Source organism: Thunnus maccoyii, chromosome 4 (genome assembly GCF_910596095.1).
Source record: "Thunnus maccoyii chromosome 4, fThuMac1.1, whole genome shotgun sequence".
NCBI classification, from domain to species: domain Eukaryota; kingdom Metazoa; phylum Chordata; class Actinopteri; order Scombriformes; family Scombridae; genus Thunnus; species Thunnus maccoyii.
The window spans coordinates 18,308,483-18,335,653 of record NC_056536.1 but is presented as its reverse complement, the minus strand read 5'-3'; the positions used below and the strand labels follow the sequence as shown (position 1 = coordinate 18,335,653).

Below are 27,171 nucleotides of genomic sequence, written 5' to 3'. Positions count from 1 at the left end.
AGTCTTTGTTGCTAAGGTTGTTCCACAGGCTGTTTGTGTTGTCTTTATATATTGAGTAAAGAACAACAAAAATAATCAAAATCTGACCACCGTTGTTTGTTTACGTAGCCTTCGGAGCTGGTGGAAGTCTCCCAAGGGGCAGCTTCCGGGAGCTGGCCAATCAGAACAGAGTGGGCTTATTGGAAGGGGGGCCTTAAAGAGACTAAAAAACTAAAACAGCCTGTCTCAGACAGAGGCTGAACTGAGGGGCTGCATAAAGAGCCAATGTAAGATAAATAAGGAGTCCCAGAATAAAAATACAGACCTGGAAATGTGCATGACATGTCCTCTTTAAAGTCTGGAAACCAAACAAGTAATTGCTGATACACTTTGATATATTGACCTTCCACGACCCCTTTTATGCTAAGCTAATATGCTTACAATGTTGGGCCTGTGGTAATATTTCATGGTGATGAATTTCTACACTAAACCTTGACAAGCGGTAAAGTTATCGATACCATTCCTGTAAGCAGAGTTTGAATTTTTATCATCTTGAGATGATAGCTTAGGTATAAAAAGCAGGGTGTAAATACCCACGGCCTCTCCCATTACGGTACATGTGCTTCATATATCATCTGTCCGAGGAGGTCACAGACTACTGGCGCTGCATTTGGATTTATCTTGACACTGCTTATCAGGCAATACTGTAAATACCTGTGTCAAAGGCATTTTTAATTATATTCATTGTTTCATTTCTTCTTTCTTCAAATGTCAGTCAACATTTACATTACCATCACAACATGCACTGCAGGGAAATACCCTAGGCTGGTTACCAGCCCATCACAGTGTTAATCCACAGATTCCCTGACATTCCTGTTCAGGCTATGACCAGTTAGAGTATACAGTTGACCTGGGTCCTGTTTCACAAAAGCGATTTGCGAGCACTGTTTACACACAGATTGCAAATTGTGCTAATGCCCAATTTCACAAATAATTGTCACTTGCAAATTGCAGATAAGTTTGTGAGTTCTGCAGTATTCTCATATTCTCATGTGTGGATTACGGATGTGGTTTTTCTTTTAGTTAAACATGTCAAAATGAACTGGAGAGGAAATGATCTCATCTTGCAAATAGCAGCTTTCATTTTGCACCTTTGGTGAAACGGCTGCTGACTTGCATGTCTTTGGAATGTTTGAGAAAACTCACAAGAACACACAATAATGTGATTAACTCCACGTAGGGAGGACCAGTGTACAGGAGTCTGACAGTTCTCACCATCAGTTTTCATAGTTTTACTGACAACAATATGCACTCTCATCTGGAGAAAATTGTTTAAATAGGAGTGGTGGTTGAGTGGAAAGTAAATTTAGCCACTGATGAAGCATCCAGGCTTTTTCCAGTTCTGTAACAATTTCAGAATAAGTTTACTGTGGCATTTAACTTCAAACCCCTGTGTTGGTTGTTATACTTCAAATGCCACTATAGTATCTCTGCTGGCCCTATGTATTTCTAGTACTACAGTACATTTTCTCACTATCAGAGACTGCGTGTCTCAGACCTAGAAAGGGAAATCCCTCAACTACACACACACCCTGCAAAAAAGACACATGTTGTACTGCCAGTAGTGTACTGGAAACCACGTCTGAAACAATAACACAAGTAACAACAATAAAAGGGAACATACTCACTTGAAATACTTGAACTATGAATGAAATCATGTGTTCCTGACTTTGGGTGACGTAACACTTGAGACTGCTCACTTCCCCACAACAGTTTATGAAGAACAATGTCGTTTTAATGTGACCTTTACATTTTTAAAAATACTGTATATAAGAATCACAAATGTGTTTTTAGCATTGAGTCTGGGAAGATTTTTGAGGGAGAGTTACAATAAATGACTTTTATTCTCTTTCTATGTATTTAGTAAGCCATTTCTATAATACTGTTCTAGAAATATTGATTATCTATGAGTCAGAACATGGCGTGGCACACTGAGTTGATGATGAATAAGTCTGCTATAAAACTGTCTGTTTAAGCTGCAAAAATGTTATTCTTGTCATAAACCTGCTCCTCAGTTGGTACCGTTTAACATTTCCTTATTGAGTAGCGTTCAGCCCACATGAAAATAAACACATTTCCCACTAAGTCATTTTCAGATATCACACACCAATATATCACCATAAAACTGGAACATGGGAAAAAATCCTGAGAGTACAGAAACAAAGACAACAAATGAGTAAGGATAAATAGGTGGTACATCAAGCCGGATTTTGGGATACAGGTGAAAAAAAAAAACGTGTAGAAGCAAGTGTCATCAATCATTCCTCAAAACTTATATAGGAATTAACATTTCTCCCACACTTATTACCCTCACTCTCTAGTCCTATCTTCCCCCAACTTTTAGCTCTATTTTCTATGCTCATTCATCATCCCATTGTTCAGTCTGTCTGCGTACAATAAGTGACTATAAAGAAAAACTATAAAGCCACATGATTACCTTCCATGGTGCCATGAAATAAAACTTAAAAAGCTAAAAAAAAAAAAAAAAAAAAAAAAAAAAAACTCATTAAACCTCTAACTGTTGTATAAAATAGAGAAACAATCTACCATGAAAAAGGACATAATATTTCACCTTTTTGCCCAAAACCCTGCTATTAAACAGGTCTGTGTGTTTGTGTCAGAAAAATAAAGACATGGAGATAATTAGAGTAGAATAATAATAATGAAAATATATCACATTATATTACAGGGAGAAAGACAATAGGAGGCAGCCAGAATTAGCCCTTATTTGTAAACCACTCCCACTTCACACTTTGGGGCTTGGCCAAAGAGACATGGGGGTAGGAGGGTATGCTGGCAAAGACTATAAGAGAGGTGACACCCAGGTGGAGCATCATACAGGTGAGCCTTCACGTTCTCATGCCTCCACCCTCCGCTGCCTGTGGATACTACTTCTCTGTACCAGACGCAGGAGTACACCTCTGACTTGACAAGGTACTGCTTTCCTCTTTGTTCTCATTCATTCAGCTTCTGACGTAGTCTTTTGTCGGTTTGCTGTCATCTGACTCTGTCTGTCTTTGACAAGTTAGAGAAGTATGTGTGTCAGGTTCTTTCACTTCTCTGTTCACGGTGTGAATTATGAGCATTGATTCGGGTGTCTCATGATGGTGTTTTCTCCCCTCAGACTGTCCTTTAAGTATGTTGGCAGAAATGGAGACGGTGAGTCTGATGTTATTTTTAATTAGCATGTTTTTGATTCAGGTTAGTCCATGAATGACAAAGAAAAGTGTGTTTGTATTCATACAACTGAATGTTCCAGTAATAGAGTGCTCAAAAATATCTTATGAAGTGTAACCGATGTCTGTAGGATAAATATAAAAGGTTGTTTGTAAGAATAGCAGCTCAACTACAAACCACTGTTACCAGAATGTTATCTGGCTGGTGAGGACACAAACACTTGCATAAATTTGCCAGTCAAACTAAAACACACATGGTCACAGTGTTGGTGCTTGGCTCATTTCCAAGTTTGACAAATATATGTTATACCCTAGATGGACAGAATTAGTCATATAAAAAGAATAATTTCTGATGTTTAATATCATGTAAAAAAAAAAAGAAGAAGAAAAAAAGGATGATTTATCGACAATTCACAGCTCACTTAAAATGAACAAATTGAAAAATTGCATCCTTGATCTTCAGATCTCAGAACAAAATGACTTACTGTGTGATGCACCACAGCACTAAAGTGCTCCACAACAAAACAACAATGGGTTATCATGAAAAAAGAAAAGAAAAAACAGCGGGTGTTCGGTCTGATAATAACAACACCTCAGGCTATGACTGACATGAGACAAATGCCAGCCATCACGCAATGCAAGTGTTTTTGTCTCTGTCAGCATCACACATCAACAACCCCCTGGTAAAAAAACAGAGTGTGTGTGATTTCTGAAAGCTACTGTCCTTCTCTGTCTCTGTCAGATGGCTTATGTGACTGAAATCAGGCTGAGTGGAGGTCGGGCGGCCTGGAGCGGAGCGGCTCCCCCCTCCTGCCCTGAGGTAGACCTGGAGGTCATTGAGGAGTACCTGCAGGAGCATTTGCTGGAGGTTCAGCCTGCACACCCGCCACCGACCACAATGGCGCAGCAAATGCACACACCCACCCACCAGGGTACCAAGATCACAGGTGAGTGTGGGGATGGAAAGGATCATATGCAGATGATGGAGTGTGTGTGTTTCTGTATGTTTCTATATTTTTAGTCTGACTGTTTCTTATGTCTGTATCTGCACAGTGAATAGCTGTACAGGTCAGCATCCTTATGAGTGGCACTATGGCCCTAACACTCCAAATGAGGAATATGAAGAGCAAGGCCCGCCTACAGCCTGGTCTAGTCGACATGACAACCAATGGGTGAGTTCAAGGACCTCACCTTAATCGTTTAGTAAATTACAGCTTAATCACCTCTTTTATGGCTGAACACTGCAGCGGTGGATGTGACACCTTTCATCATATTGAGGCTGAACTGAGACTAAAATAAGACAGTTGATTGACTTTATTAATAATTTAATAGAATGGTTGAACCTGTGAATTATTAATATGTTTTTATATGTGTTTGCTCCAGGACCACAATGTGTATCCCTTCAAGGCACCAGCATATATCGACTCAGACTCCCAGTCCAGCAGCTCCCAGTACCAGGAATACCATGATTCCCCGTCTCCATCTTCTGACAGGGTAGATGGAAATAACATGGACTCCCTGCCTCTTGCCCCACTCTCAGGTATACACACACACACATGCACTTTTTACAACAAAACTCTCAAACTTCAACCAATCTAGTCACACCTGTACGTAGTGTAAAGCTCTCTGCTTAGATGTTAAAGACATGCATGTTCCCACACACATACTGTCCCCTCATAAGTGTACTTACATCCCCTTCCTCCTTGGCAGGAAAGAGAAAAGAGCGGTTGTTCCAGTTCCTGTTCGAGATGCTCCAGACGCCATCGATGCGAAGCTGCATCTGGTGGGTGCATTCGTCCTCTGGGACGTTCCAGTTTTCATCCCAAAACAAGGAGCAACTGGCACAGATGTGGGGCCGCCGCAAGGGCAATCGCAAGACTATGACCTATCAGAAGATGGCACGGGCACTGAGGAATTACTCCCGCACTGGCGAGATTCAGAAGGTGAAGAGAAAACTCACTTACCGGTTTGACGAGAAGACCTTGAGAGGACTACAAGGAGACTCTAATACAGTGTAGGCGGCATGATGGAGAGTGTGTACATAAGCATAGAAAGAGAATAAGCACAATGGATATTCTGAGAAAGCTGATTCTGCTGATTCTGTTTCTATGGTATGTAGAAGCAAATGAATACCAAGTATTTGAAAAGTCAGAAGATGAAACATTGTAGTTCACAGCTCAATGTGTGAAATCAGCTGGCATTAAACAATATGTAAATCTAAAAGGTTGTTACATAATATCTACTTTATAAGTAGAACTTAAACTCAACATAAAAGTGTAAAAGAAATAAAAATTAAAATATTTTCAGAATACCTGGTATATTTGTCTATCTCTCTATCTATGTGAACATACATACTGTGTAGTGCATATCGGCCAAGCAGACACAAATGTTTTTTTATAAAATAAAGCAAACACAGACATACACAGACACGTACAAGCTCACACCCATAGCCAAAATTGTATGCAAAGTAAGCATGCAGTGAAAAACCGCCACTAAAAACAGACCTGTTAATCAGTAACATCTAAAAAGTCCCCTGGCACACAGTAACAGAACACTCACACATGCTGAACACATCGATGTTTCGTATTACTTTCTTTTTGTGAAGTTGTTGAAGTTGGGGGGTAATAATTACATACATTTTGTCACGCTCTCTACCTATATTCAATTGTGACATATTTTGAGTATTTCAATTCTACATTATACTATTTCAGAGGGGAATAGTGTTTTTTCCTCCATTGCATTTATTTGACAGTGGTAGTTAAACTTGGTAATTTTTTTAAAGATTAGCTTAAAGAATGTGATGCATTGTTATAGATCAAACCCACACAAACAGTATATAAAGTAGTTTAAATTAGAGTAACATTAAAATGCTGCTTACATATTAATACATTGGTAATATTCCAAAAAATATAATACAAAGTATTATATGACACTCTGGAAGGGGACTTACTGCCTAATGAGTACTTTTACTTTTGATATTTTAAGTACATTTCGCTTTACTTGCAATTGAGTATTTCTATATTGTGATTTTGCTACCTTTACATAATTAAAGTAACAATCTCAAAGATCTCCTTTTCGTTCTCTTTGGCGGCACCTATGGCGATAAGTGGTAATTGCAGATGTGTTTTTGAACCTCACTTCCCAGAGATCCAAACAGTGTTGTCTGTGTGACGTCAGTCAGTTGGCAGTACGCCACTTCACACACAAGTGAGTTGAAGAGCGAGTCTGTTGTACTAGCTCCGCCTACCCTCTCTGGCGGACCAACCACTGCTGGGTGATAATAAACATGTCACTAATCTCTGTGCTGTTTGTGATTTTCCCCAGGAATGTCGCCACCGACACTCAGTTTGTAATACTGAAAATTCAAGGGCTTTCATCAGCGGGCCACAGGTTCAATCACCATTGTGTTACCTCATTCGGCTATAGATAATGACTTAACTACAGAGCCCTCCTGGGGTCAGCTGAGAAAAAGAAAAGATCCATTTGTAAATCTGTACTCTTGGTTTACAAAGCTGTGCACACGATTTATAAATCGTGTCCTTGGATTCATAATCCATGCCTTCGATTATGAATCCATGTTGTTTTGTAAGTAAACTAGCTAGCTGTTCTATAGCATACAACTGCAATGTGTATCTAACACATTGCAGTTGTATGCTGTTACTCATTTATTATCAGCTGTTTTGCACCTCATTTGGATATTTGCTCACCTTAGTCTGTGTGAGATGTCTACATACATTTATAGTAGAACCTGAACCTTCTTCAGTCATATATGTAAGGATTAGGGATGTTTTGACATGCATTTTTGGTTTATTAAGCTCTAGTGTGGTCTTTGTGCTCACAAATGTGTATATTTCCAGTAATGTGTTTGTGCATGCAGACTATAAAGTAAAGACAACTACAAAGTAAATAAATGTTCTAAATAATATAATAAATGTCATGTGCACCTATTTGACAGGTGTGGGACCTCCATTGGTAGGCTGATGCATAAACTCACCCTAAGACTGCACCAGGGTAACCTGGAAACAGCTAGGGGGAAACTACCAGCTAAATACAATTCACAGTAAATTACCAGAAGTAAGATTTAAAGTATTTTAAGTGTGTTACAATAAGTGATAAGATGCTAAGAAATTTGAATTTTAACAATATATTAGTTGCATAGCATGTTGAGTCTGGTACATTAAGTAAGGAGTAAGACAGTTACCCTGATCCGAGGGTTGCCAACTTTCTCACTACCAAATAAGGGCCAAATGGTGGCGTTCCCCGGTGGTGTGGGTATGGTGATGTGTGAATATACTGTGTACTTATATATTCTTGTTCAAGTAGAGGCAAAAAATGTGTATATTTAATTTAGTCCATGGCTTTAAAAAAAAAAAAAATCAAGCGCAAAAGCTGAAAATAGGGATATGACTCACCAAGTCTACTTTTTCCATGGATATTTTTTGCTGCTCTTGACTGATTCAAGCAGTCCTTTGTCCTTTTGCACAGCCAGAGAGAACATGACATGACAAGGCACAGTTCACGGATATTTGAAGTTCATTTTTGATCAGCTCTGTGCTGCATCTGTTTCTTGAGTCTTACCATTTAATGGTCATCAGAGAGAAAATCCTCTCTACAAAGGCATGAGCCTGGCACACTGAAGACAAATGCCACAGTCTTGAACATGTTGATCAAGTTGGCTTTCCCTATTTTTTGGAAAACTGCCACCCACATCTTACTGGTAGATTTTGTGGTATCCTGTCCGGCTTTCTTCATCCCCTCCCACCTAGCACAGAACTCTTCATAGAGTTGGTCCATACTGACTGTCTCGATTCTTTTAAATCAAGGCTGAAGGCTTTTCTGTTTGCCGCTGCCTTTTATTAAATCAAATTTGAGATTTTTGTTTCATTTCTTGCACTGTGGTATAACTTTTATTATTGTATTTTATCTGTCTTATTCTATTTTAGCTTATTTTTTTATTTTCTATACTCTTAACTCTTTAATAACTTTAATTATATTTAAATGTCCTTTTATAGTGTGTTTCTTTTGTACTTTGTCTTAATGCCTTTGATGTTTTATGTAAAGCACTTTTTGTGTTTTGAACTTTTTGTGTAGCCTTGTTGCTACACAAATAAACTTGCCTTGCTTTCTGTCATTTTGAAGACAGCCACCCCCTGTTCCAGGTCAGTGAATAAAGCTCCTCATAGAGGCCAATCGGTTTTAGTTTCACCATAACGTTTTCTGGTGAGAAATCAAACCACTTGTCAATGTATGCAATGACAGAGTCATAAAACCTGTTTCCACTGAAGAATCTTTATTTTGAACTTTCAGATTTCCTTGTTAACATTTGTGTTGCAGAGCTTTGTTTCCTCCAGCTTTTTTACAGGTTGGTCAAAAACAGACCCTGCGTTGTGGAAAAAGCACAGATAAATCTCAGCAGCTCCAGTTTTTCCTTCATTCTCAAAAATCATCTTCAGTGCCACAGGACAGGTCACTGCAAGGGACCTGAAGTATGAAGTAAGAGCTTTGCAGGAGACAATCGAGAGCTGAATGAAGAGAGAGCTATCGTGTACAAACATGATGCAGAATATCATGCCACTCAGTGTCAACAAAGGCAAAAAATGCATGAAGTTCCACTCTTCGGGAAGTAGATACTGACAAGTGGCTGCAGGTCTTTGAAACAATTGACTCAATATCCACTGACAGCTGATTATTGGCACTGCTCAATAACTGGTAAACAAAGTGGTGTGTTCCAAAGTTGACATTGGCATTATCTGCTGCATGCAGCCATGACTTTGATCTTTTAGATAAAACTAAGCTACGCTTTCTGCACTCCAACACAACAAACTCCTCCAGGCACTCCTCTCTCCAACTCTGTCATGGCTGAATATTTAGCTGATTTTGAAAACAACTCAACTCTTGCGAGATATCAGAATGAGACTTCTCCTTGGGCGAGACTTAGACACAACAATCAGACTAGCGAAAGGTAAAGAAAAATGTTTTATTTCTCTGTATGGTCCTTTCCATAAAGTTACCAAACACTTATAATAACAGTCTGAGCATGTCAGTGGCAAAAACAAGCACTTTTAGTGGACATAGAATGACAGTGTGCAATTCCTTCGTTGGATGACATTGCAGTCCATTTCGCAGCTACTGGCTGCAGCGCTCTCGCTCAATACTGGACCAATTTCAAAAATTGCTTCCCCATTAGTCACTTAGACACAAAAAGAAGGAAAATATGGTCCAGGTTGAAAAATACCAAAGTTTCCCTTTAAGTAAGTCTGAATTTGGGCTCTTTGCCACATTTCACTTCCAGTAAATTAAATATCACCAGCCTTAGCCTTCTACCAGAACATCTTACCGTAATGAATCTTTTAGAATCAGGATTAAGCCTTACATCCAATCAGAGGTTGTAGATTATATTCAATGTTTAAAATTCCTCAAATTTCATATAAGTATATGAGGACATTCCCTTTGTCACTATCTATAGGATGGTGAAGTCACAAAACACTTAAGTAGTGACTATTACAAGCTACTGAAGTGCTTAGCCCATCAGCAAGAAAAAGTGGATGAAAATTTCAACAACAAAGAGAGAGTACACCTTGTATTTATCTTGAAGAAGACAGAGGTCATATGACAAAAACAAGACGATGAATAATTAATACATTTGTACATCAACTGTATAAAGATTGACCATCTCTTCTAATCATCCATAAAATGTAAGGAGAGTGCTTAAATTCAATTAAATTTGCAGTGGGTGGTGTGCTGGAGTGCATTATATAGAAAAGAGTTCCTAATATTTTGTCCACACCCTCAGGTTGGACAGAATATGTATAGGCTTCATAGAAGAATTTAAGACAGAGCTGTTGTATAGGATTACATTAGATTGTACAGGTGTTCCTAATAAAGTGCTTGGTGAGTATATGTTTCACTGTGAAAGCCAGTCTTGGTAGGTACAGTTAGAGACTCAGACAGCAGATATGAAACCCCAGCAAAAGCATTCCAGATGAGCAACACTCCATCCACAGCTGTCTTCCCTGGTGTCTTACAAGCTCTCCACTCTGGTCCTCTGGAAACTCTGTAATAAAAGAAAATGTTTTGCTTAGATAAAGAAAATAAATGACTATGAGGTTAATCTTTCCTCTTTACTTTGATGGTGTTTACATCCACTGATGAACAGTGTAGGAATTGTAGCTTTAGTTTTTACTTTTAACTAAAGTTTTCCAATTTTAGTGAACCAAAGATCATTTGACCAATTAAAAAAAACTTAAGTCATGATATATAATATTTGGTGTCAAACTATTTTCAGTCATTGACTGTCTGAAGTCTGTGATCCCTGAGGACACTTATATCTTCCCTCTCTGCCAGACCTGAACTGCAAACTGGACTTTTGCCTTTGGTCTGTTTTTCAGGGAGTGGTACACCTGCTCAGCTGGACTGAGGTCAGGTGAATGACAATGCCAGTCGAGAACATCCCACTGCTGAGTCATAAAAAACTCCCTGGCTGCATTTGCTGTATATTTAGGATTGTCCTCCTCCGGCATTGTCCTAAAAGTGGCAGACTACCTAAAAAAAGGGGGCTGCAGGTGCTTCACTGTTCACCTGGTATGGATGTGAACACAATAAAACCACTTAAAACCAAGTCAGCACTTTTGTTTCAGTCATTGTTTAATTTCAAATCAAATGTGCTGCAGCCAAAACAACCTAAATATGTTACTGTCTAAATGACAGACTCTGCTCTCCATTTACCAGCTTCTAGTTTCCCCCAGGCTATTTACTCTGGTGCAGTCATAGGGTGAATTTATACATCCGCCTACCCATGGTGGACCCACACCTGTCCAATAGGGACACATGACATTTATTATATTATTTAGAACATTTATTTACTTTGTAGTCTGCATGCACAAACAGTGCGGGTAATATAGACATTTGTGAACACAAAGACCTACGGAAGATTAGGGCCACATAAAAAATTTAATAGAGTTCTGAGATTTAAGTCAGATTTTAAACTCTGAACTCAAATAAATGTTTCAGATATGGCCCTAATCCTCTTCCGTAAAGACCACACTATAACTTCATAAATTAAAAATGCATTTCAAAACACCCCTAATCCTTACATATATAGGGGAGAGGGTCTGGTTAACTCACTTCTATCATAAGTGTAGACATTTCACATAGACTAAGATGAGCAAATATCCAAATGAGGTGAAAAACAGTTGATAATAATAAAGTAACGTTAGCATACAACAGCAATTTGTTAGCCACAACAGCTAGCTAGTTTACCTACAAAACAATTAGCATTGCTAGCATTGATTATCTTCTGCTAACAGTTAGCTACGCTGATGGGCAAGTAAACAATTTAAACGGTGTTTGGTTGTAGAGGTTAACTCAATAAAGTCATGCACACAACAAGACCACAAACACATAAAATTGACTCACTTAAATGGCTGCAGCGGCTCAATGTGTCTCCAAAAAACTTGATGCGTTTACTTTGAAAATCCCCAGCACTGGTTCCGCCCAAACCCATGGGCATGGATTCGTAATGAGAGAGCATGGTTTACAAATCCGTGGGCATGGATGTGTAATTCGAGGGTACAGTTTACAAATCTGTGGGCATGGATTCGTAATTTGAGGGCTCCATACTTAATAGACATTTATTTAAATGAAAATCTTCAAGATTGTTATTTAAAGTTACTTTATTAAGTACTTCTTCCACCACTGACAATACCAAACACACCTGTTGTGTGAAAAATGTGACATGGCTCCTCCAGAAGCCTTCAACCGAGGCTACTGAGGCATATTTATTAGGGTGAGGAGGGGAGTTTCACTAGCTAATGAAAAACAGATGGTGTCTCCATGGAGTGCACGCCTGTTGTTGTGTGTGCACAGAGGCGCATGCATGTTTGCATATAAAAAGCATCTGCTCAATGCTTTTCTGGTCATTTGAAGCCACAGGCTGAAAGCAGCAATACGGTATCTGAACAACAGACACAAGGATTATGTTGGACCTCACTGTGGAATCCATTACACCTGTCCACAACCTTCAAGGACACCTGTGCTATCAAACTTTGTAGTTTCTCTGTCGTCTCTGGTCCCCATCATCAGTGATGGCTGAATGGAGTTGGGTGGCTTACACAGTACTAGAAGTGCTGATTGCTGCGGCCTGTAGCCTTGGCAATACATTGGTCGTGTGTGCAGTGTGTGTCGGCATACGGGATTCCCTTCGGGAGCCAACGTTCTGCTTCCTGGTTTCCTTGGCAGTGGCAGACTTCCTGGTGGGTGTGGCCGCAGTGCCCCTGGCTGTACTGTTGGATGGCTGGGTGAATCTGACCCCTGACCTGTGCCTGTTTCTCAGCTGTGTCGTCCTCGTGCTGACGCAGGCCTCTGTGCTGTCCCTGCTAGCTATCGCTGTTGATCGATACCTTCGGTTACACACGCCGCACAGGTGAGCCATGCACTCACTATGAAACACTTGTTTACAGGAAGAAAAGCAATATACAACACATCCTCACTTGTTTTGTTGAAATAATCTTCTTTCATTCCCTCTTTCTTCTTAATCACTCATCCTCAGATACAAAGCAATGGCCACACAGAAGCGAACATGTTTGGCAGTGTCTGTGTGCTGGATACTTTCCTGTCTGCTGGGGTTCACCCCACTGTTTGGCTGGCACAACTACTCCACTCTACCATCTGATTCCACAAATACATCTTCCTCTTCCTTCATTTCTCCATCCTGCACCTTCCTCTCTGTTATCTCCCTTCCTTTCATGGTTTACTTCAACTTCCTGGGATGTGTCATGGCGCCCCTGCTGGTCATGACCCTCCTCTACATGCGAATCTTCTGGAGCCTGCAGGGCCGTCTAAAGGACAGCAGTCCTCAAGCCCAGGCCTCTCTGCTCAGGGAGAGGAGGCTGGCCTGCTCCCTGGCTCTGGTTCTCATTTTGTTTGCCAGCTGCTGGATTCCTCTGCACCTGATGAACTGTCTGCTGCTGTTTCATGGTCCTCAAGCTGTCACGCAGGGGACACTATACACAGGCAGGTGACTGTAGCTTTTCTTCTCCTTACATATTCTGCAGTTATTTGTTTTTATGTTTAAAGATTGGTTTGCATAGTTGCTCCATTCTTATGATTTTTTTTATATGTATTTTGCAATTTCAGTTACAGTGAATATAAGTCTAACAGTAACACATCCAAATTTTCCAGGTATTCTTCTGTCTCATGCCAACTCAGCTGTCAACCCCGTAGTCTATGCTTACCGCATCCCAAAAATCCAACAGGCCTACAGTCAAATATGGAGTCGCTTCCTGATGAGGCTAAACAGTTGCCATGGGGACAAGCAAGTTCGCCGATCAAGTACAGGCCACCGAACCAATCATACAGAGACGTGTGGATCAGGAGGGAGGGCTACACCATAACACCACAAAACAAAGATCCACACGGACGTTTTAAGTCAAGGATGTTTGAGATTTGAGTTCATGGGAAATTGTGTCAAATGTTTTCCACACTCACACAATCAAACAGTCATTTAATGCTTTATTACATATAACCATGTAAGGCTGAGGAAATGCAGGCACCCAGTGAGTGTTTGAATTTGTGAAAACCATACTTGTAGTGTTTGCTTTGAATTAAAACCTGCACACTCTTGGTGTGCCATGGCATACGGTTGACTACCCCCTTTCTGCAAACTTTCCTCTAGTCAAAGCTATCTCCTGTGTCTCCACTAGAGGGGTCTCTAGACTAACAAACTCAAGGTGCTGTTGTACACAAACCATGAAACCATCAGAATCATACTGGGCGACTAACAAACAATTTCAAGAACTCAACATCTTGGACAACTGATTTGAGGCAAGTACGACTTTATTGACATGTACATATTTTTAGGTTAGTCATGCGACAGGTTCAATCAGTTCAACACTAATCCTTTCCAGCACGTATGTACCTGCTCCTTTTTTTGTAATATCGAATAATAAATGTGATATTTAGACGGGACAGTGTGTTGAATATTCACGAGTGTTCAGTGAGCCCCTCAGGGAAGGCAATAGACTGTATAGTTATCACCTGAGCAGGGTGCGGTCCCACCCACCAAACTATACAACCTACTACCTCACCCTGACAGAGCCCAAATTAAACACACCCCACCTAATAAACCTGTTCTGGCAAAAACACTGCTTGTCACAATTCATTATGTTGATTGCTGCAAGCGTATGTTTTGACTGGACGGCATGATTGCCCATCTGGAGATGACAGTCGGTGAGTGGCTGACTCAGCTGTCTCCTTGGGAAAGACAGTAGATTGTATAGTTATCTCAAAAAGAGGTTACAAAACCCCACAACTATTCAATCTACTACCTCAGCCCCAAGGACAGCATCCACGTTGCTTCAGCATCAAAGATCCACAAAGGTAACACTCCTGCAATGGTACAAAGAAGAAAAGACAGAGAGGGTTATCTTAATTAACTAGTCTTCTCTATAAAATACATGCAAGATAAAACTGGATAGGGTGTGAAGGATGGCCAATTTTGAAGTGTATATTTACGTGACATTTTTGATCGATGTGTTCAAATTCAATCCCTGCAGAAAGGAGAGTAATCGTATTTTGGTTTTATCCCTGTCTGACTTTGTTGTCGTTTAAATCGGTTCTTGGAAATGGTTCAAAATCACGACTTATGGCTGAAAACAACAAGTCTTAAACTGCCAATATTTTAAGAAATGTTTATCACTCCTTAACAAAAGAAGAGCCTCAGAGATTTGGCTTATTGGCACATCCTCACCAATCAACCAAGCTTTTTTTGTTGCGGCACTGAATGTCTTCGAGATATCCGTTCCATTAAAATAAATCAAAGACAAATAATTTAACGGTAAGCAGACATCGAAAAGTGAGAGCACTAATGTGTGAAAGCCCAACAAACAACTCACTGGCTTCCTGAGACTCTGGCATGTGATCGAAAGAGAAAAAAAGCTGCTCGACTCTGTGCCAGGAATTCGTTTCCGTTTTTGCCAAAAACTGAGCTCATTCCAGTGGGCTATCCCTGTGTAGGCTGGCTGCTGCTTCTCAGACGGAGGTACACACACAGATGCCTGCAAATATGGCTGCCACCAGCTGCCTCTGATTGAATACAAGGCTGGGATTCTGCCCCCCAAAACAAAACAAGGAAACACAAAATGGCGTCTTGCATATCGGCCATTTTAGGTCTGCTTAAAAACATTGTACGGTCTACCTTTCAGGGTTTTTTTTCTGAGTCTGCTGTCTCTTGATGAAGGAAGAGCGGCTGTTCTATTGAGAGTGATGGAGAATCAATCTTGTGCCAAGCTTGGAGAGGAAGCCAACAGACGCAGACAGCACACTATCTCAGGTACTGAGTGGGAGAGAAACTCTAACATTACTTATCAGACAGCTGGAAAGTTCACAGAGAAAATGTCCCTGTGATTTTACTGATACCAGCAACATTTTTGGTTTGATAAAAAAAACCTCTAAGGCACTCTCACTGTACAAGCAGAAAGTATTTTTGTCTCTTAAACTTTTATTCATTTCACAAAGAAACCCGTTGTTCATCCTGCTAAACCTTTACAGTATAAAGGTCAGGATGGTCCAGCAGGTTAACATGGCAGCAACTGAAGGGTTAATGAGTGCCAGACTAATGCCAGACCTGGGCCTCAAATAGAGAGAGAAAGGGTTAGGAGGTATGCTACTTGCATAAATTAGCATACAGCCCCGACCCCAGAGACTTGGTCCAGACCAGCCCATAGTTAGCATGCAGTAGACCCTGCTAGTCTGATTACAGAAGACCAGACAGACAGTAGGGGGGTGGGGGTGTGTTGGCATGATGCCCAACTCTGCCACCATGCCAGTGACAGATCTACAAGCTCTGTTTGGTTGCCAAGAATCGTCCCCTGACTGGCGCTGTATTCGGGAGAAACAGACTAATAGTGATATAACATAGTGTACTGTGGGGAAATGGGTCAAATTAATGAAGATTTAACAGGACATCTGAGCCTGGCCTCGAATGAAAACATTAAATGCTTGTGGGGAATTCTGTGCTTCTGGGTTAATTGTAAAAATTGGCATCCTGTTCCGTGAACAATTCCAGACTGTTTTGGAAACACTGAGGCCAAACTCGGTCAGTCATGTGAGCTCTATTGGGCGCTGTTGTCTGTGATGGTGGACTTTGTCTGTGGCACATAAAAGGGGCACACATGGCTCCTCTCGGGCAAATCATTTTCTCTGTCAACAGCTCGAAAATAAAAGTGCCACAAGTCAGTGGGGCAGCTGACAGAAGCTGAAGAAAAGACAAGAAAAGGAAGAAATGTGGCCCATTTAGTTAATCTCATCTTTCTATCAGACAGTCTGTCTGTGCATCTGTCACAGCAGAATTATGGCTCAATGGTAGTAAATTCACATTAGCGCTATTCTGTGTAAGCCAAGAAACAGGGACCTTGTCCTCATTTGCCCTCTGATAACGCTGCTCTGCTGTAACCGACCACAATATGTTTTTCTATATCGCCACAACTGTCAAGTACGAAGGCCTTTCAAGAAAATTAAAAAAGACATATCTAACACCTACAAAACACAAAAGGCAAGTTGTTATGATCAAACTATCTACTTATTCTGCACTTTTGTGGAATCAAAATGGCCGCTAAATTGAATTACTACTCATTTATTATTATACAGATTTTACAAAATTCCAACATCAACCTAAATCTGCTGCGCTATCAAAACACACACATACCAAAAGAAAAAAAAAAGCGCACCATTTTTCACAAATCAAAAAACATGCGGAAATTAAGATGAAAAACACTATGGAAACAATAGGCCTTAGCTTCCTCTCACCCACTGTGAAAGGATGCACCATTCGTCGGATTTATTCCTCATCCAATGCAAACGACGTAAACACAAATTAATTAGCAAATCCCCAAACACACACAGCACACTCAGTTGCCAACAAAACTCCTCGGAATTGGAGCAGATTTTTCGCAGGAAGCAGAGGCAGGGAAATACCTATTGGACTGCCTGGTCCCTTGGTCCGCGAGACGGGATGAATGCTTGGCACAGACACAACGGAGGGGGCACCAGACGATTGGTAAAGGTTCTTGTGTGTTTCTCCCTCTCTCTCTCTCTTTGCTTTCTCTCTGAGCTCTGTGCCAAGAATGGGCAGTGTCTGTGTACCAGGCAGAATTTCAATGAGGGAGGAAGGAGGTGGTGATGGTGGGCAAAGAGAAGGAGGGGTAAGGGAGCTGGTGTTGGCAGAGGAAGTATGCCACACAATAAATGGCAGAAAGAAGAATTCCTACAGTTGAAAAGATCCAAACGGATGCGCCAGTTTTGTCTAACTCTTGTCCAGCCGTACTGCAGAGAGTCCGGGCATCTGGCAGATACGAGAAAGTAGGCTTATCCTCTACACAGCGCTATGGTGATTTTATCGTACCTGCTTTTTTATCTCCCCCATTCCCTGAGGAATGCCTGTTTCCTACATTAAAGGACGAAGGACGAGAGCGATGAGCCTCTTCCGTGCCCACTTGGCACGGTGCCTACACTGATGTTCTGTATATCCTCATTAATCGGCCGCAAACACACAGGACACATGCTCACAAGTAAGCATGCATATAGAAATGCACGTACTCACACGCAACCACACACTGGTAGACACAGCACAGTTGCTTGACCTGTACACATGGAAAAAGCTCAACCTATCTGATCCTGATTTACTAAATGCTAATTAAATGGAAATACTTTCAGTCCTTTGCCATCAACATCTCTGTTTTGCACACAAATGTTGGACTCACGGGCATAAGAGCAAGGTAAACATGTCGGGCAACGTGCTTGATGAAAAGATAGTATGACCCAGATAAGGCAGGAGTATAAAGGAGCCATTGTGTTGACTATCACAGTGTCCAACAATCATTTCAAACATAGATACACAAGTAGAAGTGAAGCTAAGTTCAATAATCAGTATTTTAAAAAGGTGGCAAGTCATTCTGCTTTTGTACATCTTCAGTTTTTTAGATTTATAGATAAGCATCTCAGGTTAATTCGTCACGAGATTAGGAATGCATTTTATATATCGACATAAATGTACTACTTCAAGAGAATGTGAGTTATTAGCTGATAAAAGTAAAAAGAGGACAATATCTGAATTGTTCAGCTATACTCTCCAGCGTGTTTATAAAACCTCTGAATGAAGACCATATACATCACGGATTTCTTTCCTCCTCTTCATCTATCCCTTCTCCTCTTTTCCACTTGTCTATGCTTTTGCTAATGTGCTGATGAGATGTGTGGTTACCATGGTTTCAAATGTTTCTGATAGCTCAGATGCCTGGCCTGGCATGTTGCTACACGCCCACATGTTATAGCATTCACTGATGCCACATAGAGCAGGCCACACATGCACATGTACACACAGAATATACACCCAAAACACACTTTTAAAAGGTATGCCCTTTCAAAGCGGGTGTGCGTGCATATTTGTCTGCGTGTATACAAAGAGTCTGTGTGCAAGAGTGCAAAGCGGTGTATGTCAGGACGAAACAGCTGCAGCTTCCTGCATGAGAAGAGAAACTTCCTGTTGCCTTGCTGCAAACAGCGGCCGGTCAGCCGAGATATCAGCCAATCAGCTATGTTGAGGCTGAATGCAGGAAGTTAGCCTGACTGCCTCTAGGAGAAAAACTCAGAAACATTATGAGGCAACACGATAAGTTCATCTGAGGATAAGAGAGGGGCGGGGAAAGAGCTCTCCCACCCCTACCTCTCTTTCTGTCTCTGTAACCCTTGTTCTCTCTCTTTTTTTTCCAGCTTCTTCTTTCTTAACATTTTCCTCTCATCACTGTCACATGTTTATATCCATAAAAAGATTGTCTTTTAGAAACTTTTTCATCTTTTTAATGTATTAATTTGCCTCTTAATGCCAAAACTGAGCAATCTGAAGTGACAGAGGCTAATGCTGAGGAATTGGGAGTAGTAAGCCCACGAATTGTGAGGGGTATGTTGAAAGGGTCTGCCCATATTCTCTGTTTCTTAAACACGTGGCATGAAGGCGCCATCTTAACACCAATCCCTATTTAGATCAAGATACAGTACTGACAATAAGCAGTCTGGTTACATTCCTAATTGTACATACAAAATGTTGATATTTCATATCATTTCAATCGGTGTTAAATTTTCTCTCTAAATGTAGATTATACAATCTAATCGGTTGTCGTTGAATTTACATATCCTGTTTTGTCTAAAACGGAGAGTGCAACAATGATATTTTGCTTCGGTTAAGTGGCGTTTTGGTTTCTGACATGAGACTTTCAACAAAATACGCAGTGTAATATGAATAATTAGCTTATTTCCTTGCAGCTACATAAGATACACATCAATCAGATAAATACAGCGGTTTATTTTTACTTTTTTTGGGGGAGTTTTCGACGGTAGGTAACACTGGTGATAGTAAATCAACAGCCTTACTGATAAAGTGCGAAAAAAACACTAAAGGAAACGCACATTAAACTGCAATTTTTGGTAAACAATCTGTCTTTTTCTTTACAGTGTCGTCTGTGTTTGACCTAACTCGGTTTCATTTCTGCTTGTGTTTCCTCTGAAGTGCAAAGTATCATATACAATAGTCTATGACCTAGTGTGTCAAGACAAACATTACAGTTGCCACCTTTTCACAAACTGTCACACCTAAAGATCACAGGGAGATAAAACTCACGCACGCACACACACACATGCTCCTGTGAAACAACTGCCACATAGCTGAGTTTTCATGGTGGAAGAACGTGCAAACAGTGTGCGAGGGGAATGAGAAACAAAGTAAATATTACCCTCATATTACTTATCATAACAGCTCGGGATGATAAGAGACCTGCCAAGCGTCTCAATTGTCCTGTGGGTGCAACCCGTCGACACTGGTCAGCAGCTAAACTCATACTGACCTGAACACAACAACAGCTCTATGACTCGGTCAACCCTCTGAGGTCAGAAAGTAACCGAGGAGGCCTGTCCTTCCTCCTTCCAGTCTACAAAGAGACACCTGTTCAGTAAGGAAAGCCACAGAAAGACTGTTTACCACCCTGTCAGAGCCTGCTGTCCTGGAGCAGAGAGGGAGAGGAAGAGGGGGACAGGGAAAGAGAGAAAGAGATGAAGGAAGCGAAAGACAGGAGATGGTCAGCAGGGAGTCAAGGTGTCCCTCTGAGCCCCAGAAAAGTTTCTCCTGTTATGTCCATCGAGCCAAAATGGCGGCGAGCGGAGTGCGGCGTGGCAACCGACGACGGGAGACACGTTTACAGGACGAAGACCGTGATGAAGGACAGAGAATAGGGCGAAAGGAAGTGGAGGACAAAGATTATAGGCCAGTGAAATAGATGGGAAGAGGTGTCGCAGGATAAAAAAGAAAAATACCTGGAGCCTGTATGTGAGCGGCGGGCGGGCCGGAGGACTGGAGGAGAAGAGGGCCGTGATGGCGGGAAGAAGGGAAAAGAGAGGAGTTGAGCACACCCTCTGAGAGCTACACCCCCTTCCCACAATCCCCTCCTACTGGCGTGAGTGCGTCTGTCCGTACACGGGGTGACAGAGGGACGTCTGCTCACACACAGCCCTATAACACACACACAAAACGCACACAAGCCACAGTATCAAACAGTGCACAACAAGAAGAAAAAAAAAGAGCTCCAAATCACACTCGCAATAGACTCACATTACTTGCAGTTGCGTATGACCAAAACGGAGACAACCACACAAATAAACAGATGCAGGACAGTTCAAAACACAAACATACACATAATCAATTCGCCAGCCTTTGGATCGCCCTCTGCTCTGCCCTGTGCTGTGTTTGCCTCGGTCCGCCTGCCCACTTTGGCACTGCTGCCAAGAGGGAAGGAGAGAAAAAGGAGGGGGGGCGTAGAGACACAGAAAGAGGAAGGGAGGGACATGCTGTAGCGAGAGAGAGAGAGAGAGAGAGAGAGAGAGAGAGAGAGGGGGAACAGAAAGAGGAGGAGTCAGAAAAAAGAGTTAAGAAAGAGAGTGAGAGAGAAAGACAAGAAAAAGACAGAGAGGACGTGTAAATTGTTGTGAGCAGACAACACAGTGACACAAAACAGTGGGACAGCAGCTGGGAGTACTCAGAGCATTTGTATGTTAATCATCTAACATTCAAAACACACCGCTCGCCTTGTACCGTACTTATACTATCCTGCAGCAACAGACAGATGGCGAGAGAGACAAGCAAATCTCAACACTTCTGCCATATTGTTCCATCTTACCACATTTTGACAATCAATAGATCAAAAAAAAGCCCAAACTGGCTTGAGATCCGAACTCTATAAACTGATGGACATTTGTTGTCAAGTTCTCCTGCCTGAAAGAGGAGTCCCGGGAGACTTACTGTCTTTCTCGACATCTTTATTCTGCCTGCTTTTCTCCGCGTCTCCCTCCATCCTTCCCTCAATTCGTCCTCTCCCTCCATCAGGGATAATATCAGCCCTCCTCAGTGGGAGGGGTTTGAGGGAGTTCAGCTAAATGAATCAATGAGCGAGGAGGGTGGATATTTCAGAGAATGTCACTTTTTTTTTTTTTTTTTTCAGTCGTTGGCATCTTTCCCAGGTCTCCCTTTGCTTTCTCACACCAGCAAGACACTTGAACACCAATGCAGATCTTGGATCAGCGAGCAGTCGCCTCTAGATGACTTCAGTCATTAGGAGAGAAAACATAAATCCATCTGTTCATAAATGGCCGACCTTCTCTATAGCCTGACTGTGGACCAATCACTGGCGTTTGAGCGGGTATCCCAAGCAGAGCCAACCAAACAGAGCACACATCTGAAATGACGTCATTTTTAAAAATGCTGGGAATAATTCTTTAAAAAAAACGAATACTTTTTTTACCATGAAACTGCAAACAAACACTTTTCCCTCTCTTTTAAAACTTACAGCAACCACTTGAGGGCAAAAAACTAATCTTGTTTTGTCTTTGTCAAGCGAAACAGTTAATTCCTCGTGGCAGTTACTGTAATACCTGAATTATTGAGTACTCAAAGTGACCAAACATACATACATACACACATACACACACATACAAACACACACATTTTTGGAGGGTTCTACCGGTCCTCAAACACTCACTGCGGAGACAAAACAGACCACAATAGTCCACACACATGTGGTACGAACAATCCGGTTCTTCCATGGAGGCTCAGATTCAGCCAGCAGGTTGGACAGCCCCTCAACCTGACGTCACGTCTCCTTTGTTGTTTATGAATTTATTTCTCTCCTCAGCTGAACTCTCTGAACCCAATGTCCCCCCCACTTCTCTCTTCCCCTCCCGTCCCTTACTCCAGCCCTACACTTACCCCCTGCCAACGAAGGCGGGCAAATACAGTACGGCTTTAACAAGGAATAAGAAAAGAGGAGAGACAGACAGACACAGAGAGGAGAGAGACAGGGAGAGGCAGAGAAAGGAGCTCGGATGTCTCTCTCACTTTTTCTTTTCGTCCTTTTCTTTTTCGATCGCTCCCTGTGTCTCTTCCTGCTTGGCTTGTAAAAGTTTCAGCTGCATGGCGGGCCGGCCTCTTTTGGCAGCCATCCAACTCTTGATTCTCCTGTCCCCTTGCAAGAGAGAGAAGGAGGGGAGGACAAATATAGTCACAGCTAGACTGTAGTGTACAGTTGTAGAGGCAGATGTACTCTGAATGCACAGCAGCCATTCAGTAGTTTACAGCATTCCTTCAGCACTTATAATGAGCAACAGTGAAGCATCATGCAGTGGATCTAATGTAAAATACAAGTTAATCATTGCCCGAGACATCACGCAGAGCTTTTTAAAGGCTGTGCCACAGTTGTGATGTTAGTCTTTCTTTAACTGAGTGTGACAGCTGAGTCTGATAACAGTGTGTTTTGGTGCTCACACCCAGTTCACACAGGGACACACTTGCAGTGTTATTTCTCCTACTATCAATAACATGAGCAGCTTAGTTGAGCTTGCAGGAGCTTGTATGTACAGATATATTTACACAGGCACACACAGACTCATAAAATGCTAGATGCAGGACATTGTTTCGAAATAGAAATCCAGGCCTGCTAAAGGGGCCTTCTGTTTCAATGCTTAGGTGTAGTACATATATAAAAAAGCAATAATATTCACAGGAATATGGTAATGTCGATATACTTTACGTTAGGGGTGTGAATATTTGGGAATCTCACGATTCGATTCCAATTCTTGGTGTCCGATTCATTTCAGAATCAACTCTTGATTGAATAAATAAAAAAGGAGGCACTATTTTCAGTCTCTTGCTCCAGTATACTGTGACAAACTATTCACTAGTGTCCTTATTCCACTGAAATACAATATGAAACATAACTGGCAGATAAGACAAATGTTCCACCACCTTTTCGTTTTAAAAAAGTTAACTGCATCCATTAATGATTTAATTAATTTTAAAGCAGCTTACAGTCTCCTGTCTGTATGAGAATAACAAGATGAGGGGGAGGTGGAGTGCTCTGGGGAAAGCCATCACTGTCCAAGACACTGAGCGGGCGCAGAGTTTATGAGGTGAAACAGACTGAGCACCGAGGTATTTTCTTCACCTCAGAGTTGGTTTAAGTTGTTTAATGCTGCAGTGTGTGTTGGTCAGCCGGTCCCGTTTGTTACTGCTGGAGTTCAAGTAGTACAATGTTACTCTCCGAGTGAAGGCGTAGAAAGTTCACAGTATACTTCACGTTCGTCTCGCAAAGGTAATTATTTAGTAATTAATTGCTTGCCTTTTTTGAAGTTGAACTACAAGATAACTCTTGCGTGTGCACGCTGTAGACTGTCCGGGTGCTGCACTGCCCTCGCAAGTTGAGTTCCGCCTTTTTCATCCTGTCAACATCACGTTATTAACTAACATTTAGAAAATCGATTTTTGACGTTAGTGAATCGATTCAGAATCGTAAGACATACGAATCGAGATTCATTATCATCGATTTTTTCATCCACCCCTAAAGTACATAAAAATGATAATAATTTATATGCAATCTATATTGACTATTGAGGTAGGTCCTCTGAATAAGTAGCCTAATCCATTATTACATTCTCTAAACTTGTTTTGTAATATGTTCTGTAGATTTACTTAATTACAGGACTAATTGACTCAACTGAACTAAGCTTACAAAGCAAAGCAAACATTTAGTGATTTAAATCACAGTGATTTATTTTCCCTGAAGTAACTTTAAAAGTTTGAAAACCTATAATGAAAGCATTTTCAGTGGTTCAGTACCGAAATATGTGACTTATTTTATTTTATTATATTTATTTAATAATGCAACGATTCTTTTGAAAAAGTTATTACTGCACAAAATGCATATTGTAGGTAACAAATGGTGTTGTCTTACCTGCAAGTTTTGTTGAGGTATTGTGTAAAAAAAAATTGGATAAAGAAGTAATTTTAATATAAAGTATTAGCCAACAGTAGATAATGACGTGAGATACAAGTTGGAGGTCTTATATTCAATTTGCATATTTGTGCTGCAGTAAGAATTAGCCCACTTCCTGATTATTTTGCAATCAGATTATTAAATGTATTCTATGATGAAGAATTATGCCTGATGTTTCCAACTATGATTAAAAATAACTCTAAAATAAAGGCCTAACAAAGCCAACAGAATAAGTCTTAACAAAATCTACACTGAAGCTAATATGTCCCCTGCTCACCTGACTGAGAGGCTTTGGTGCTGGAAGGACAATCACATGTGAATACAGCAGAAGGGCTTCTGTACACAATCTGCACTCTTTAATTTGCAGAAATATCTAAATTATAAGCTCCTCATTGAACCTGTGACATTTGAATCCATATATGACTCTTTTAAGTTATAAAAGAGGCTAATAAGCACAGGTTTACGCACCAGCTATTCACCAGGTGGATTGATGTAGTTTTTCCTTTGCTTCTATTAGCTCATGGATGGAAAACAGCAGCCAATAGTAACAGCATTTGAGATCAAGTAGGTCACCAAATTGGCTGAGTCTGGGTCTACTTGACAACTGAAGAACTGCAGCATTTAAAGTTTATCAGGTATTAAACTGAGACCAGTTTACAACTAATTTGGCCTAGGCCTTCTTCTGTTTGAACATAAGAACAAATCTTTGTTGATACTAACAGAGGTCAATAATAGATTAAAGAAGTGAAGCAAATAGTTTATGAGTGTAATAAAGTATCTGCTTACAAGCAGGTTTACGTAAAATCCATGATAGATTATTCCACTGTTACTGTCTCTGATTAAACTACCATCTTGTGCAATTTTCATTCTAGAAAGATGAGGCGCCCCATCTAGTGGCAAACTTGTGTAAATGCAGTTTGTGAGCTGTAAAGGGAATACTCTAGGAACAATCCCACTTTTCTGCACATCCCGTTGTTTTATTCCTCCTACTTTCTTCTCAAGATTATGAATAACTCTAATATAAGATGCAAAATGTATATCTCAGTTCTGATCTGTAGAAGTATTTCACACTAACAAGGATATTGCACTTACATGTATGCAGCATTATTTTCCATTCTCACTACATACATGATCATCATCGTTGTATAATATTAATGCTATGATCAAGTAGACCCTTCTTCCTGTAGTACAGATCGTCCTCTGCATCTCCTCTCTGCTGCTCTGTAAAGTCAGGCAAGAGTGATGTAAATAACGCAAAAGTTTTCTTTTCTTTTTCTTTCTCCAACACCTACACTCTAGAGACTAAAATAAATAATTCTTATAAGAGTCTGCCCTCCAGCCAGTTCCTGAGTGAGTGAGACAGAGATGGAAATTATTGAGGCATGAAATAGAGGTAGATTGAGGCTTACACCTTGACTAAACAATGATAAAAATGAAGGGTGAATACCTCTTTAAAAGTCATGCCAATGCCAAGCTATTATTTCAGACAGGCTTTAAATCAAGACAAATGTATTTTATGTATTTCTAAAAGCTTGGAAAATTAACTACCTATAATTACCTGATCTCCACTGATGCCCCAGACCTCACTGGGGAAGAGAAAGAACTTTGTATGGGCAGGTTGAGTTATGGACATGTTTGCACATGTCTGAAAAAAGAAAAAAAACTCCAAGGAAATTCAGCTGAAGTTAGGCAATCTATCATCTACTGTACTGTTTGTTTCCTTCTGAGGCATTTTTCCATTTCCAGTGAATACATGTGAGTCATCAATTCTCTTCTTGATTAGTTTTGCTCTAAAGCTTAAAGGTTTTGTGGTATAGTTTTTATTATTATTATATTTTTGGTTTAGTTGAAGATGAAAGTGACTTTTGTGTTCTGAGCAGCTTTCCTAAACTGAAAGGACCAATAAAAACCAAACCAAAACACTTGTATGCTTACAAAAAAAAGCTTGCTTGTTGGCTGGGAAGTCACGTTTTTTCATCAGTCAGTGCCAAGAAAGTTGTGGCCTTGTCCTCTGAAACACCCATGACTTAGGTAATACTCCCCTCCAGTGGCCAAATGAAGGGACAACATCAGTCCAACAAGAGGTCAACAGGTTGACATGTTTCCCCCGTCCTGCCTGGTCCTGTTCTCCTTCCCCTTCACAAACATGACTTTTGCCATCACCAATGTTTTCCCAGTCCTGTCACTTTTATACAATCACATTTCAGTCAATCAATTCAGAGTATTAAAGCACCCAAAATAGGTGCATGTAGGGCAGGCGAGTCTTAAAAATGTTCATCATCAACCCTCACTGAGCAGTACTGATCTGATGTCACTTATTGAAAACAGACTTTAGTGTGTCTGGGACTCCTGCGGGACCAATGGGACCCACAGGAATCCAGATCAGATGTCAGCCCATAATCTGTACCATTAAACAGGAGCTTATTGTCAGCAGTTGGTGGCATGTCGAGAATAAGAGGGTTTAAGTCTCTTTGTCAGTCTCGTGACATTTTGTCAAGAGGCCATTACATCTGCTTTTACAATAGAATCACTGTTATGTGCCGGCTGCATTGGCAAGGCCTTTTCCTCCAATTACTGCACCTTGTCATTAT

The 27,171-nt window shown here is 40.8% G+C and overlaps 2 protein-coding genes and 1 long non-coding RNA gene across 4 annotated transcripts; 2 read left to right on the top strand and 1 right to left on the bottom strand.

Annotated features, from left to right (window-relative positions):
- The first annotated feature begins 247 nt into the window (after positions 1-247).
- LOC121895473 (transcription factor Spi-B) lies at positions 248-5,533 on the top strand. The gene is made up of 6 exons (XM_042408638.1): positions 248-2,973; positions 3,164-3,198; positions 3,958-4,162; positions 4,269-4,387; positions 4,599-4,755; positions 4,926-5,533. The coding sequence occupies exons 2-6, from the start codon at positions 3,178-3,180 to the stop codon at positions 5,231-5,233; spliced, it is 810 nt and encodes a 269-aa protein (XP_042264572.1). The 5' UTR covers positions 248-2,973; positions 3,164-3,177; the 3' UTR covers positions 5,234-5,533.
- Positions 5,534-9,782: 4,249 nt separating this feature from the next.
- LOC121895491 lies at positions 9,783-11,719 on the bottom strand. Its single transcript, XR_006095781.1, has 2 exons — positions 11,631-11,719; positions 9,783-10,269 (listed from the first exon to the last, which is right to left on the bottom strand). It is a non-coding gene; the product is annotated as an uncharacterized LOC121895491 (long non-coding RNA).
- A 563-nt stretch (positions 11,720-12,282) lies between these two features.
- On the top strand, positions 12,283-13,662 carry LOC121895467 (adenosine receptor A1-like). Of its 2 annotated transcripts, none has more exons than XM_042408628.1 (3): positions 12,283-12,636; positions 12,763-13,230; positions 13,395-13,662. In XM_042408628.1, exons 1-3 carry the CDS (start codon positions 12,299-12,301, stop codon positions 13,660-13,662), a joined length of 1,074 nt encoding a protein of 357 aa, XP_042264562.1. In that variant the 5' UTR covers positions 12,283-12,298. The 2 variants fall into 2 exon arrangements, with proteins under 2 accessions (XP_042264562.1, XP_042264564.1); XM_042408630.1 differs by having other exon boundaries at positions 12,763-13,226; positions 13,395-13,658.
- Positions 13,663-27,171: the final 13,509 nt, after the last annotated feature.

Bases quoted from the DNA above. Each gene is read 5' to 3' on its own strand.
- LOC121895473 (XM_042408638.1), top strand. From the start codon at position 3,178: ATGTTGGCAGAAATGGAGACG. The intron at 3,199-3,957 runs GTGAGTCTGATG...TGTCTCTGTCAG, and splicing joins TGTTGGCAGAAATGGAGACG to ATGGCTTATGTGACTGAAAT. The intron at 4,388-4,598 runs GTGAGTTCAAGG...TGTTTGCTCCAG, and splicing joins GTCGACATGACAACCAATGG to GACCACAATGTGTATCCCTT.
- LOC121895467 (XM_042408628.1), top strand. From the start codon at position 12,299: ATGGCTGAATGGAGTTGGGTGGCTTACACAGTACTAGAAGTGCTGATT. The intron at 12,637-12,762 runs GTGAGCCATGCA...ACTCATCCTCAG, and splicing joins CGGTTACACACGCCGCACAG to ATACAAAGCAATGGCCACAC. The intron at 13,231-13,394 runs GTGACTGTAGCT...CAAATTTTCCAG, and splicing joins GGGACACTATACACAGGCAG to GTATTCTTCTGTCTCATGCC.